The 14,017-nt window shown below is 36.5% G+C and overlaps 1 protein-coding gene across 1 annotated transcript in view; it reads right to left on the bottom strand.

Annotated features, from left to right (window-relative positions):
* Nucleotides 1-14,017, bottom strand: part of RBKS (ribokinase) — a 69,888-nt gene that overhangs the window by 48,155 nt on the left and 7,716 nt on the right. Inside the window, exon 2 of the mRNA XM_074818097.1 lies at nt 2,551-2,683. Within this exon, the coding sequence (XP_074674198.1) occupies nt 2,551-2,683 (133 nt within the window). The remainder of the gene's footprint in view (nt 1-2,550; nt 2,684-14,017) is intronic.

The raw sequence follows: 14,017 nt of genomic DNA, 5'->3' as shown, positions 1-14,017 counted from the left end.
GCTGGGGCTTAAGTGAGGATCATTCCAAATTGTTTGTCAGAAGCAAACCAGGACTTTTTTCAGCACATACAATGTCTTTCACACCAACATCCTCCACCATCTTCATCTAGGACGTTTAACAGATTTTTTTGGTAATGGCCCTACCAAAAAAAAAAAAAAAAGGAAAAGAAAAAAAAAGAATAGTTTTGGGAGTTTGGAATCTCTCAAGACCACTGTGCATTTTTCAGTACTGCAACTGAATTCTTGTTTGAACATGAGCAATTAATTTATTTGCTTAGATCCTTTAGTTCCCTGACAGTAGTCATTTACATTTCTCTGAACCATTGCCTTTCTTGTCTTTTTGAAGTGGCAATTATTCCATCAATATTGGCAACTCTTACATCAACACTGGGCAGATTGAGGAGGGGAGTTTAAGACTGATACTGGGATACATACCCAGAGTAACAGTGGCCACTTGCAGAGACATCCAGGCAGAAAGTAGAACACAGTTTGCATTTCCACTGCTCAAACTCAGTACTTGGATTTTACATTAAAATCCACAGCATTCTGTGGCATCTCTAGTCATAACTGTAAGTCATTTTAAAACGCCCTCTCTCAAACCCTCACCAAATAGTCAGTGGCCTTCTTTTGTGTTTTAAAGCTCTGAGGTATGAAGAATGCCTTGTCACTTGATCTGAGATGTCTACCTCTACTCTTGTTGATGTCCTCTGTTTAAATTACAGTCCTTGTAAGAGGATGCCACACTCCAGCAGAATGTCCCTCTAGTATTAATACTGATTCCATTCCTTGAACTTCAGGTTGAAGAAGCAATTATTGCACCTGTACTGGATAAAAAATGTTGGGAATTATGGCCAAAATAAAAGCATGTTACTGAGCACAGAGTGTGTGTGTGAGGGCGAATTTGGCTTTAAGAACCACTGAATACTTGAGATGACTTGTTAAAGTAAAAAGAATTGAATTGTGATGGTTCATTATTGCTTGACTTTTCTTAGTTTATTCAGCAAGAAACTATACTACATCCCATTGACCTACGCAGATATAAGACTGTACTGTTATGAGATGAGAATATTTTGTGAGGCTATAAAGTGCATTTTTAATTTAAAAGTAAATATTAAGTTTTAAAATTAAAAAAATACAAAATGCTAACATTTATAGATATTAGAGTCATTCTCTGCTGTTTCTTTTCTCCAATAAATACACATCAGAAAGAAAGAAAGAAAGAAGACTAGGTTTTACTGAAATATCATAAATATGATTTTGGAAGGTAATTAGAAATTATAGTAACTGCTAAATTTTATTAGGAATGCAAATGTTTCCAGAAACATGTATGCACTGAGCAAAGGCTAGACCATTAAAAAATAAAACAAAATTCACACTTCAGTGGAAAAAAACCCTTTAACATTTAGCAGGAAATGTTAGCAGGGAATTCATTGCCAGTTCATCTTGTACTTGAATCTGATCGTTCTTGAATGCAAAGATGATCAAATATACACAATATTACAGAAGCACAAACATTGCCAATATAAAAAAAACCCTACACTGTAAAACAACTAGCGATAATGACCCACAGAAATGCTTGCAGGTGTAATTTAGAGTTATAGCTACCATTCTTTAGCCTAAATATTGGATTGGAAAACCAGTGAGAAAGGCTTTCTTGAGATGTTTCCAGTACTTCTCAAAAAATCCCTGACAGACAACGATCCAACAAATCTAGCATCCGCCCCAGCTATGGCAATAACAAAGTATGTCCAGTCAAGTTGAAGTTTCATCTACAGTTAGCACAGGATAGACAATAAGGCTACAGAGAGAGAAAACTGGATCTTAACCTTAGTAATGGTCACTCAAAACTTACAATGTTTAATGACAAAAATTAAAGAAAAGCATTGTAAGAATATAGCATCTGTCAAGCTGAATCAGCCCAACGGTCTGTGAGCCAGTTTTTGGAACTGCTGTATATCAGATGTTTCAGAAATGTGGGCAAAAAATCCCATAGCACACAAAGGTGCTAGAACTTGGACATGAACATCTCATCCTAATCTCAAGTAATGAGATAATGATTTAACCCTTGAAGCACAAAGTTTTATATTCCTTCTCAAATCTGTTACTGGCTTGTCGGTGTCTGATTTTTAATCACCTACAAAGTAAACTTCAGATTGACTATAGTGCCTTAGCACCTGAATATCACCAGTGAAGCCCCGATCTTTTCAACAGTGGGAACATAAAGAGGAGGGGCTAACCAAGATTACTTAAATTTTTAACATCTCAAATTCTCTCCAGTTCTCTTTTGCATGGTACATCAATCTCAGTTTTGCAATCCTTCTTTATATGCAATTTCTGCCAGATCTCTAGCCAACTAGTCTTTGGTTCTGGCAGTGCTTTTAAAACAGCCTCCTCCATGCTTAAATTTATAGCTCAAATAACTAAAAGAAAAGGGAATTAGAGAGGGATTAAAAAAAAATAACACAACTTTTCTGTAAGTCACCTAAAGGTTTACTGGAATTTGCATGAACATTTAGTTCAGCTGCAATCCAAGAGCAAGTCATTGCTTACCTTGCAGATCAGCGAGGTCTTGGCACCAAGTCGAGCAGACTGGACACATTGGTTGGCTCCTTTCCCACCAAAACCGATGAAAAACTTATGTCCAAGGGTAGTTTCTCCAGCTCTTGGCAATCGTGTAGTAAGGCTATTCCAATTTAAAGCAATATTTACAAACATTAGTGACTGAAAATAACAAACATCTTCAAAATAAGAGTGACATTCTTATAATCCTGAATGGTCCAACAGCCAGCCAGCAAGACTGAAAAAGACTTGAAAGACCTTTTAGGGTCCCTGCTTCACATCCCACCAGTTTAAGTTTATTCCTTATATGCCACCCAGTCAAGCTTCTCATTTATTACTCAAGAGAGGGATTGCATTTCTTTTGTTCATGTTTCATGTTTCTACAGGAAAAGAAGCACTTGATCGCTGACTGGGATTCCCCAGTGCTAACTCAATACAGATAAATAATAAATCTATAGGTCTCACTACTCATGTTGTTTTACTCTAGCATTCATCTCAAGTTTATGTATTGTTCATTTAATTTCATTAGATCTAATTATACCTTCTTGAACCACCCTAAGTAATTTTTCACTTTGTTGGTGTTCACACTCCTCAAAATTGTAGATTGTTATCAAAACCTTCCTCCCCTCTGCTGTCACTCAGGCGCACTGTACATATTAACTTCTTACTTTTTTAAGTTTTTCTCTTACAAATCAAGCTTTACAACTTTTCAGCATTTTGTTGTTTCTTGAACACAGTCCAATTACACTTACATCCTTCTGGTGATGGGTGCCCAGAACCAGATGCACTAATACAAGCGGAGACCCACCAGGAGTGTACTGGTTTCATTTCCATTTTTGGAAAAAACAAAACAAAACTGTAATTTTGTTAACCCTGCCAGATGTTAACCTATCTCCAGCAAAAGTTGAAAGGAAGAAAAGTCACCACCAAGACTATGTGGAAGAATTTGTCTTAATGCAAAAGGCTAGTTTACTTTTGTTACTTCTATTAAAATACATAACTCAAAGCTGGGTTTGCAACACTGAGATTACCAAAATCTCTGCCTCCTCAAGCCATACATTCCAGGCACATGGTTTAAAAATGTAATTCCTTCTCTCTTCAGCTACAAACAAGTTCACAACGTGTGTGGAGGGAAGGCCTCCTACGATGTACTAGCAACCTGTTCAGTCAACGACAGTTAGTTCAGACAGGTTTCCAGAAGTCTGCAGGAAAGAAACAGTGAGTGGGGAAGGGGAGTCTGAAAGAATGCAGAGAAATCTGCACTAATGAGGAAGAGATTAGCATCAGCTCTGTTTGTAAATTTATAACATTATTTTACCAATAAATCTTACAACAACTTCAAAATTGCCAGCCCTTCAATTCAGGAAAAAGGTGACATGCTTCTGTACTAGCAAATGACTACAGAATGATTTTTGAAAAGGATATGAAGAATACGTGTGTATTACTTTCTGAGTTTATGCTGCAACTTCTGGGGCATGTTGGTGTTTGCAAAATCTTATGGAATTAATGACAGAGCACAGCCTGATTTATTGAAAATTCTCAGGAAAAAGCAAATTTTTTTTTCCTACTAATTTTCAATTCCAGCCTCCATCAGTCCAAAGGTTTAGGATCATTAGGAAATCAGGAAAACCTAAAATCAAACTAGTGAAGCCAAACAAGTAATGAACTCCCAGAAATTAAGATTTTTGCTTAGAAAGAGTTATTATGGGTCTGTGTTTCATCTGTAGTTACAGTTTCCGGAAAGATCTAGGTAGGGATGCAGACTCTAAGTAGGGATGCTCACTAATAGAGCACCCCAGATTTCAGTGTGAGGGTACAGTACCCAGCCAGCAGGTTTATTTTGTGTGGGTGACCACAGAGAAACCCCAGAAGGCTCACACATGCAGCTAATGGCACTCATTTTGTTTCCAGAGAGGCAGGGCCTGGAACATTCTGTTGGGAAATGTTTAAACTATTTTAAATAAAAATACAACAGCTTTTTACAAGTATACTTATAGGTACCTTATATATATATATATATATATATGGAAAGGGTTGCTAAATTAAAACTGTTTGCCCACAGCAGCATCTGGCAGGTTGTTTACAACGAGTAACTGTAGGGTTTCAGGCAATAAGGTGTAATGAGTGTAGATAAATAATGTTTATTAATGGTAACATCTATAATTTATCACTATTTTCACCACTGGAAGCCAAAGTAGTGATGGTTGTGGACCAGACAATGAAGGCCACAAAACTCAGCTGAGGAACTCCTATTCAGCCAGTGCCAGGGTACTTCTAAAATTATGTGCCATTCAGTAAACAATAGTTGTTTCACTCAGCCTTGGTAAGAAATAGCAACAGCAGCTCTTGTATAATTCCCTTCATCCACAGATCTCACTATGCTTTAAAAAGCAGAACAACATTCCTGTTTTGTGGGTGTGAAACTTAGGCAAGTCATTTTGCCTTTTTGTGTCTCAGGTCAGTCAAAAGCCAGTGGCAAAACCAAAAATAGAGATCAGCTCAATCCACTATCTCACACTGTCTTATTTAAATTCTGCAGTATGAAAATGGTATCAAGTCTCAAATAATTTTCCATCCTTAGGGTGGTTTTCAGAGATTATAGCTTATTCTAAATAAATTTGTTTCCACAAAAAGCTAATACATTTTCAGACAAAGATTAACAATTGCAACATCCCAGCAGACATCTGCTAATAGTGCTGCTCTGAGTTCATACGCACTTTCAAGAAGCACGTTCAACCATACATATTCTTGTTTTAACAGTGACCAGACCATGCCTCGATCTTCTCTCAGTTATGTTGGCATCAACATGCAACTCCAATGGAAGCATCATAATTGCACTGGTGCAAAAACAGGCTTGGCGAGATGAGAATCTGGGCCTCGATGTTTCAAGCAGCATGGCACAACAACTGCCTGTGGGAATCAAACAGCTTGCTAAAGACAGGGAGATGACCTTTTTTACTGTTTTGATGGAAAGGTGCAAGGCAAGGGGCAAAGGATCAAGCTGGAACAGACTTATAATTAGCCAATTTTAAAAATAGGCTGGGCAAGAACATGCAGCAAGTTCCTGCAGCTCACTGTAAACAAAAACCCCACCTTACTACATTTCAGGCATGATCACCAATCCCTTTGGACCAATTCTCCACTCCAGAAGCCTATTTTTATTATCCATATTAAACAAATTCAGAGTACTGATCTATATATAAGCCAGGAGGTTTCACTTTCACTGAAACAGGTATTCAAGAAATTATTTTTTGCTAATATACTACTATTCTCTTGTCATTTAATTCTGCAACTATACTAACTTTTGATTCACATCAGACAATTTTAATGAGCATTTCAGGCTTCTGTTATGAGCAGGCAATGATGAGTAATCTGTATGATTAAGGAACCCTATAAATTCTTGGCTTATTGATGGTGCCACAAAGAATACTCAAAATAGCCTAAAAGTGATGAAACAGCTAATGCTACTTCAAAACTAGGCTAAATAAGTTAATTAGAAAAACCGTCACACTGGCTTTCAGAATTGTTACATAAAATGTTTTGTAAAGACATTTACAACTTCGACGTAATTTGAAAACGCTGACCTGAAAAACCTAAGTTGCTATCCAACACACTACTCTTTCCTTACGTGACAAATTCTGCTCAGCTTTGAGAGGATAAATGGTGCAAAGGATATCGAGCTCTCACATCTTATAGACAACCAGAAACTAAACTTGAAAACCCCCAACACTTATTAGATGTGAAATAAAATTACGATATAGTATGTTTTGTAAATTGTGCACCATATTACTGAATCATATTTATAGAGGAAAGTTCATGCTGAAACACTTTGGACATTACAAATAAAGGAATACAATCACTCAGAATTTAAACTGAGTTTTTACAAAATAGTATTTAAATGTAAAGCGCACAAGAATGCTGCCCACATTTGTTCATGGGAAATGAAGAATCTTACATCCACTTGCGTTTCAGAGGTTTGGGATGAATAAAAGTACACATGTAAGAATCTCACCATTGCAGTAACTTCAATCCTCTCTTCCAGTAAGTGTGTGCCACGAGTTACCTTAAAGGCTTGAGCTGATTAGCATTTGTATTTTTAGGCAGACATCCCTTTGGAAGGATGGCATTAGAAACAGAAGAGAACCCTTTACTACTGTCTTGAAGCACTGAATCAGAGGTGATAATGCAACTTAGTGAGCCATTAATGCCCCTTTCCCTGGTATTCTGGGTTTTCTTGAAAAGTTCCCATCTAAGCAGTGACTAGCTGGTATTCAGAGATACAAAGTCTAAAGAAGGAAGGAGGGGAAAGGGAGAGATGTATATTAGCGGCATTTGCATAAATTAATCCTGAAATTAATCACGGTTTGCTTCCGATTCTTGACACCTCACCAGTGTCTGTTCATTGTTTTCAACACACGAAAGTACTATAAATATGTATTATTACTGCTAGCTTAAGCTGATGTAGAACCACGCCCTCCCCTCAGCAGCATTTTCCCAGTGTTTCTCTTGCATTCCTTTTATTGCTCATGGAGCTTCCTAATTCAAAACATTTTTGTTCCAAGGGTCACTTTAATTTGGATCAGCAAATTGGTCCAACTTACTGTACAGCAGCCAGGGCGGGCCAGAACTTGCAGGACTGTGGAGAAGGTGAGTGAGGGGAGGAGCAGGAGTGCCTTTACTGGCAGCAGTACAGCCAGACTCCCCTAAGCCAGTGTTGAAACTTTGACTTGATACTACTTTGTATGTTGAAAACAATGAACGCTATGTAACTAAGGTTTAATTAAGTAGTACAGTATATTTAGTTCATTAGACATATTGAAGGAAAGCATAAAGTATCAGTATGTTTCTGAGAAATGACGTGCATGAGAAGAAAACAGAAAAGTACATAAGCATTTTCCTCTAAAAAAAGAAAATATTCTCATCAGGCAACTCAGAGGGGAAGGGAATTTATATGTTAGATTAGATAGCACATTATCTAAGATGACTGTCATTTATCAGAAGCAACATTCAGACTTTTTTTATTCCTGAAGAAAGGTGAAGATAATCAGAGGTATCAAAATAGTAGCAGAAAAACACCATTTAGAAGTGTCTTAATAAAAAGGAATATAAAGTAAAGGTCTACAACTTAGCTTTGATTCTGTTCTCTTTGAATCACTGAACAAAACTGGCCCTTTGTCTCCTCCTGGGAATTCCCTAGAATGGGGAAAATCCCTGTGAGATTACAGTAGGTGTAACTAGCCACTGTCTAGTACATACAATTTACTGGGCTTTCATGATTCTCAGAACTCAACAAAGGAGAGAACAGTTCTTGCCTCTAACTAGAAATATTAGTACAACATTGTGGTGAAAAAGTCTCAGACCTCTTTTAGATCTGGCTTAACATTTTGGTTTAGCCTTGGTCTGTTCTGTCTAGCTTTAAAGATTTGAACATGTGCTATGGGAAAGTATCCATAACACAGAGACAAAAAGACCACAATTCTTTTCAAAATCTGATGGTTTTGACTGGTTTATGCTTTCATCCCTTTTAATAATCCACTAAAACATCTTATGGGAAGGTAGAAAACTTCCAAGATTTATAGAGACTACCTCAGGAATTTAGTTAACTACAGCTTGGTTTAAGTATGGGGCCACCTGGTTCTAGGTTCTTAGTCTCACTTCAGATCTTCAATGACTGAAAAAATTGTTAAGAGACAATTAGAAACCATAGAAAATCTCTATTTTTTCTTCCCCCTATCTCCCTGAACATGACAAGTTTTTCTTTAAAAAAATTTAACTTTTCAGACAATTCATATAATTGGTTATTGCTTGGATATTTGATTGTCTGGGTTCTCTCTCTAGCTCACAGTAATGAATAGTGTAGAAACATTACCCAAACTGGTACCAGGCAAAATAATCGATGCTTAAAGAGCCATCCCTTTGTAGGACAATGCTGAAGCACAGTAGCGGAGTGAGATGCAAAAGCTTTACCCCAGCGTCCATCCAGAGATCTTTTTTAAACCTGTTTGATTTTACACGACATACAGTTTGTCACCACAACACAAACAAGTAAATGAATTGGTAGAGACCAGCAAGAATCTTTTCAATCAGTTTTGCTATCAGAGAAAATATATCTTTTATCGAACAAAAATATATATATACATTTTTAAAAGACAAACTGTTTTGTAGATCTCATTACTGAATGCGTAAACAGCTGAACTGAAACAAATGGTGAAAATCTCTAGCAGAGGAGAAAATTAAATGAATGGCTGAGACTACAGGTAGGAGGGCCACAAGACTGATATCCTCTTCTATGTGCAATCACAACCTCAATTTAAAAAGACCAAAATTCATAACTCATTGAATGAGAACAGATGTCCACAGTTTTTCAAGAAGAACTTCAACAAACATTTCTGCTGACCCTCTTGCACAGAAGCAAATTTTACTCTCCTAGATATTAAGAGATGAAACAAACAAGAAAGCATCCAGATGAATGTCCCGAAGCATTTACAGTAGCACACTGTACTACACTTCAGTGAAATGATGATATCACCAAGAGATCAAAATTCCTAAATTATGTTAGGAGTATGAAACCTTCAACACAAAGAAATTATTTATTGGACTAACTGACAAAAGTAAAAAGCTTTCTCATGAAACAACAAACCTGTAACTTTTCCTCACAATTTAAATTGTTAAATTTTGGGAAAAAGTGGGCACAACAATGAAGAATTCATAATCTGTGGAATGTTTAATTCCAAATTTGAAGCTCTAAAGAGATTAAAAAAAAACCCAAATATGAATCTATCTTCAGATATTTAAGTCTCAGCAAACATTCCATCATTCTTACCAAACATCTGTTTTGTATTTAAGAAAGATTGTGGAAATTTTCAAAATTACTACTCTCTAACTTTATTTGCCTCCCACGTTGTTCTTCATTGATGTCTCTTGATTATATTATTTTTGGAAGTGCAGTTACATAATTATTTTCAAGGCAATCTGATGGCAATGTTAGAATAGACTGTCTCTGAAACATGCTGTGCTCACCCAGCACTGAAGACGGCTGCCTACGGTTCCTATGCTGAACAGAACATTATATCATGATGAAATACCAGGGTTAAAGAAAAAAAAAAAAAAATCACAAAACAACGTTTGCAACCCAAAGAGTGATCTTTGCATGCCCAAGGACAGATTAAGATAAACAAGACACATGTGAACATTAATCTTTTCTCTACCACTTAAAGAAAGGATTTATCAGACAAAAAGGAACAAGTTGGAAATAATATGGTTGAGTAGATAAGCCACTGAGTCCTTGTTCTTGTCATCACAATTTTTTTATATACTGGTAAATCAACAAAGTAATCTATGCTTCTGCTTTACTATCATACAGAAAATAGAGCACCTACTGACCCCCCTACAAATCTTGTCATGTCTTTTCTAGTCTTTTTATTTAAAAAATAAAAAAGGAACCCCACATACACTATTAAGTACTGGCATTTTGCACACAAGCATATTGTGCTTTATAAACTACAATATTAAGAGCAACATCATAGACATGTTCTTGCTACATAGTCATCATGATGAAGTACAGTGCAGTCCAAATATTAATAATTTTCTTCAATAAGATGTTGCTCTAAAAGCTCACACCCAGGACAATAATTTTGGCAAGTACATTTTTCATCAAGTTTGTAAGTACAGTGCTTCCTACATAATCCATATGGGTCACAAATGGAAAGTATAACCAAAACAATACTTATTTATGTATTCATGTATCATAGATAATAAAGGTAATCAGTATATTTAAACATAATATTAGAATAGCATAGCATAGCATAGCATAGCATAGCATAGCATAGCATAGCATAGCATAGCATAGCATAGCATAGCATAGCATAGAATAGAATAGAATAGAATAGAATAGAATAGAATAGAATAGAATAGAATAGAATAGAATAGAATAGAATAGTTCAGTTGGAAGGGACCTACAACCATCATCCAGTACTACTACCCAATCACTTCAGGGCTAAATTCACAGTGCCTTCACTAGAGAAGTTTTTACTTTGAAACTATCTTACCCTTGATTCATTGATTAAAAAAAGCTTTATCTGAAGTTCAATCTAATTATAAAGGCATCTACTAAAATCTTGGCTTACAATAACATTAAGGCTTGCATGGCAAAGATGAGAATGTGCAGGGTGGAGGGGGGGTGCCTGGGCTTTGCTGGCCAAGGTTAACTCTCCCGTGACATGTAGGAATCTCCTCTAGGTAAGTACCTTTAACTTTTTCACCATTTAAGCTCTCTTGGGAAAGGCAGATCTCTACAAATCAGAAAAGTGTAATTCTGTATAACCCTGGCTTGTGATGGACAACTCCCACGTCTCTACTAATGCCCAGAATTTAATGAGTAACAGTAAATGAGAACTGAAGAAAAATCTGCTCATTTTTGCTGCCTCTATATGGAGTACTATGAGCTCCAGCAAAACCACCAACTGCTTTTTCCCAACAGGTCATTTTTCACTTTGTTCTTTCTGGGGAAAAAAAAAAAAAAAAAGGAAAATAATTTTTAAAAAAATGAGCAATACTAAAGCAATACTAACAGGATATTCCCAATGAATAATACTAACAGGATCAGACAATTAGAAGAAGGAAGGCATATTCACTCTCATTACAGCTGAGAACATGGAAAATGCCTGTCTTTCCACATGAAAACTGAACTTGCTCTGTCTTACCTATTCCTTCCCATCCTTTATTTTCAGCTCTGACCAACAGGCTTTTTTCTTTCTGCTCTTTATACTATCAAGGTTTATGCCTTTTGTAAAAACAGGGATCTGAGAGAGGATAGGAAGTATAGCAAGGGATGGATGGAATAAACTAACAAAAGGGAATTATAATTCTTTGGAAGCAAAAGTTATTTTTTAAAAGATGAGAGGCAGGAAAAGAGCAATACAGAAAAGAAGTACACTGTAAGAACATGATGTAGAAAGACAACAAGAAGAGGTGGATGCAAATAAGGGGAAATCATAGATGGTTCAGGGATGACATGCTATTGATCTAGTACAGGGAAAATGGAGAAAAAATGGACTGAAGTCAGAAATGGAAAGAAATAATAAAACCCAGAAGAAAGCACACACCTAATATATTCGGGAACATTACCAACTTCCATATTTTATAATTAGTTGTCACAAAGATCAACGTGTTCTCTAAAGCTGCACCTACTTAGGCAACATACAAGTGAAAAATCATTTTGTATTTTCTTCAGGCTCAAAGTATATGATATTAGGCTTGGAAGAAACCAGGGATGTCAGCATCAAGTAACTTACTGCAGCTTGATATAGGGGCTAACAACTGGAGCCACATAAAACAAGCAAACAAAACCTTACCGGTAAACTCCTATGGAAAGAACAGCTCAGACAGCTCCTAGAGGCAACATCATATATATGCCTGCCCAGAGTGTTTTTACACAAATTTGTTACCACTGACTCTGTACGATTTTTATTGCAGCTTTTGATTTGTGCCAGCAGCTCTTTACTGTCAGGAGTACTAAAATTCACCCAAAGATATTTATGTCTAGAAATGCATCTAGGAAAATGGTTATTTCCATTAACAGTACAGCCAGCAAGTAATTCATTAACAAGACAGAACTATTAATCATATCATTCTGCAGCTCATAAAGGGGGAGAAAATACAATATTCTCAGTGTTGGGTGTTAAAATACAGTGCCTAACAACTGTTCATTGTGACAAATATTTTCAAAGGAGTTCCTTTAGACAATTTCTCCTTTTGACTGTGGTGAATCCTGTATGGCAAACACCTCCAGACTGAAAAGGCAAGAGATGTTTTATTTTAAATAGTCAAAAGGAATTTCCAATCATGGCAGGGACAATAACCAAAACAAGAAAAAAAAACATGGGAGTTATATGGTAAAAGAGTATTCATTGGAGCAAGAAATTATAGGTACATTCATAACACAACATAATATCCAATCTGTATCACTGGGACACGGCAGAAGCCCAAGGAATACCCTGAAGTACTGACAGTGCCAGTCCAGGGCATCACTGCTTTGCATGCTATTTACTTGAAACTGCACAGATGTCTAAGAACCGTATAGAAAGCAAAAGGCAACAGTTGTGCTATCTGTAAAGTGGGATGTTATAATGTGAAGCCATGGCCATATGCTATTGTGCATTGCTGAAATAAAATGACATCTTTCTGTAGCAGAAATAAACACAAACCCCTCACTCCTGATGCTGATATTGGACAATTGGTAAACAAGCTTTTATCCCAACAACCTCTTCCCTGACCATGTTATTATTTCCTGACTCTTCATTTTCTCCAAACAGAGGTGTCCCTCTGGGTTTTCCAGAGAGGCTCAGCAGGAATGCTGCACACTCAGAACGCTGCTGTAACATCACCTGACTCTACGTTTAGTAAATATGGGCCAGGTCTGTTATGGCATTAGTAATCTTAGTCTCCAAAAACTACATATAATAATTCTGCCTGTCTATCTTCTCTTCCATTCCAGCTTGGTTCTGTTTCCATGATCGTCAACAGAAAAAGGAATTCCTTTCTACTGTAGTTACTAACATGATGATAATTTCAGGGAGAACCTTTTCACATCCTAGACTTTCTGTGAAAGTGGACACATGCAAGTCTTGTATGTAATCAGGGCACACTATTTTGAGATTTTTTTCTAATGGTCTGACCCAGATTATATAAACTGATATTTTATGGAAGTTCATTTCTGTTATGTGGGAAAACAGGCTGAAATGTGCACAAGTGTAGTGTATTTCTGCAATTAAACTAGCAAAAAATGGCTACAAATTGTGTCTTGTGTTGCAATACCTAGACTAATAATGTTCTTTATAAACTTTTATCTAATGTCTTTTCCCTTTCTTTTCACTCTTGTTTAGAAAAGTCTACTTCCTTGGCTTAAAAATTCTTAAGTATTTGAAAGGATGAAATAAATTATGTCGTGTACCCACCGTTTTCATCTTGCAGCATTAGCAACTGTTTTAACACTGGACACTGAATTTTAAATGAATGAATTTTCTTTTGCCATTGCAGCGCTGAAACTCTGCTGTCACCAACCCATAAGAAAGCATGTACATACCTAGGAAGGTTCAACAAAGAGATTCAGGTACTGATAGCTGGCAAATAAGACACCCATTAAAAAGATTAAAAGACTGATAACCACGATGTTTTGCTTTTGTGGGTAGTGTATAATAGCTTACTGACCTGCAAAGGGGAAAAATGCCAGTCTAAAGAGACTAGAAAACTGTGATACTTTAAGTCAAGCATTTAAGTAGCTCTGAATAACAAAACAGTGAGTACCATGATGTTTCAGACAACTGTTCTTTGCCAGGCACGAGAACACAAGATGGAGTAGCTGATTTTCTTCTCCCATTAGGAAAATATACCCCCAAAAACTTATCACCTGCTAAGATCAAATGTTTCTGGATTCATTTACTCCATTACCCAAGTGAAC

Source organism: Strix aluco, chromosome 3, assembly GCF_031877795.1.
Source record: "Strix aluco isolate bStrAlu1 chromosome 3, bStrAlu1.hap1, whole genome shotgun sequence".
Taxonomy (NCBI): domain Eukaryota; kingdom Metazoa; phylum Chordata; class Aves; order Strigiformes; family Strigidae; genus Strix; species Strix aluco.
The sequence above is the reverse complement of the archived record's forward strand: the minus strand, read 5'-3'. Positions and strand labels throughout refer to the sequence as shown.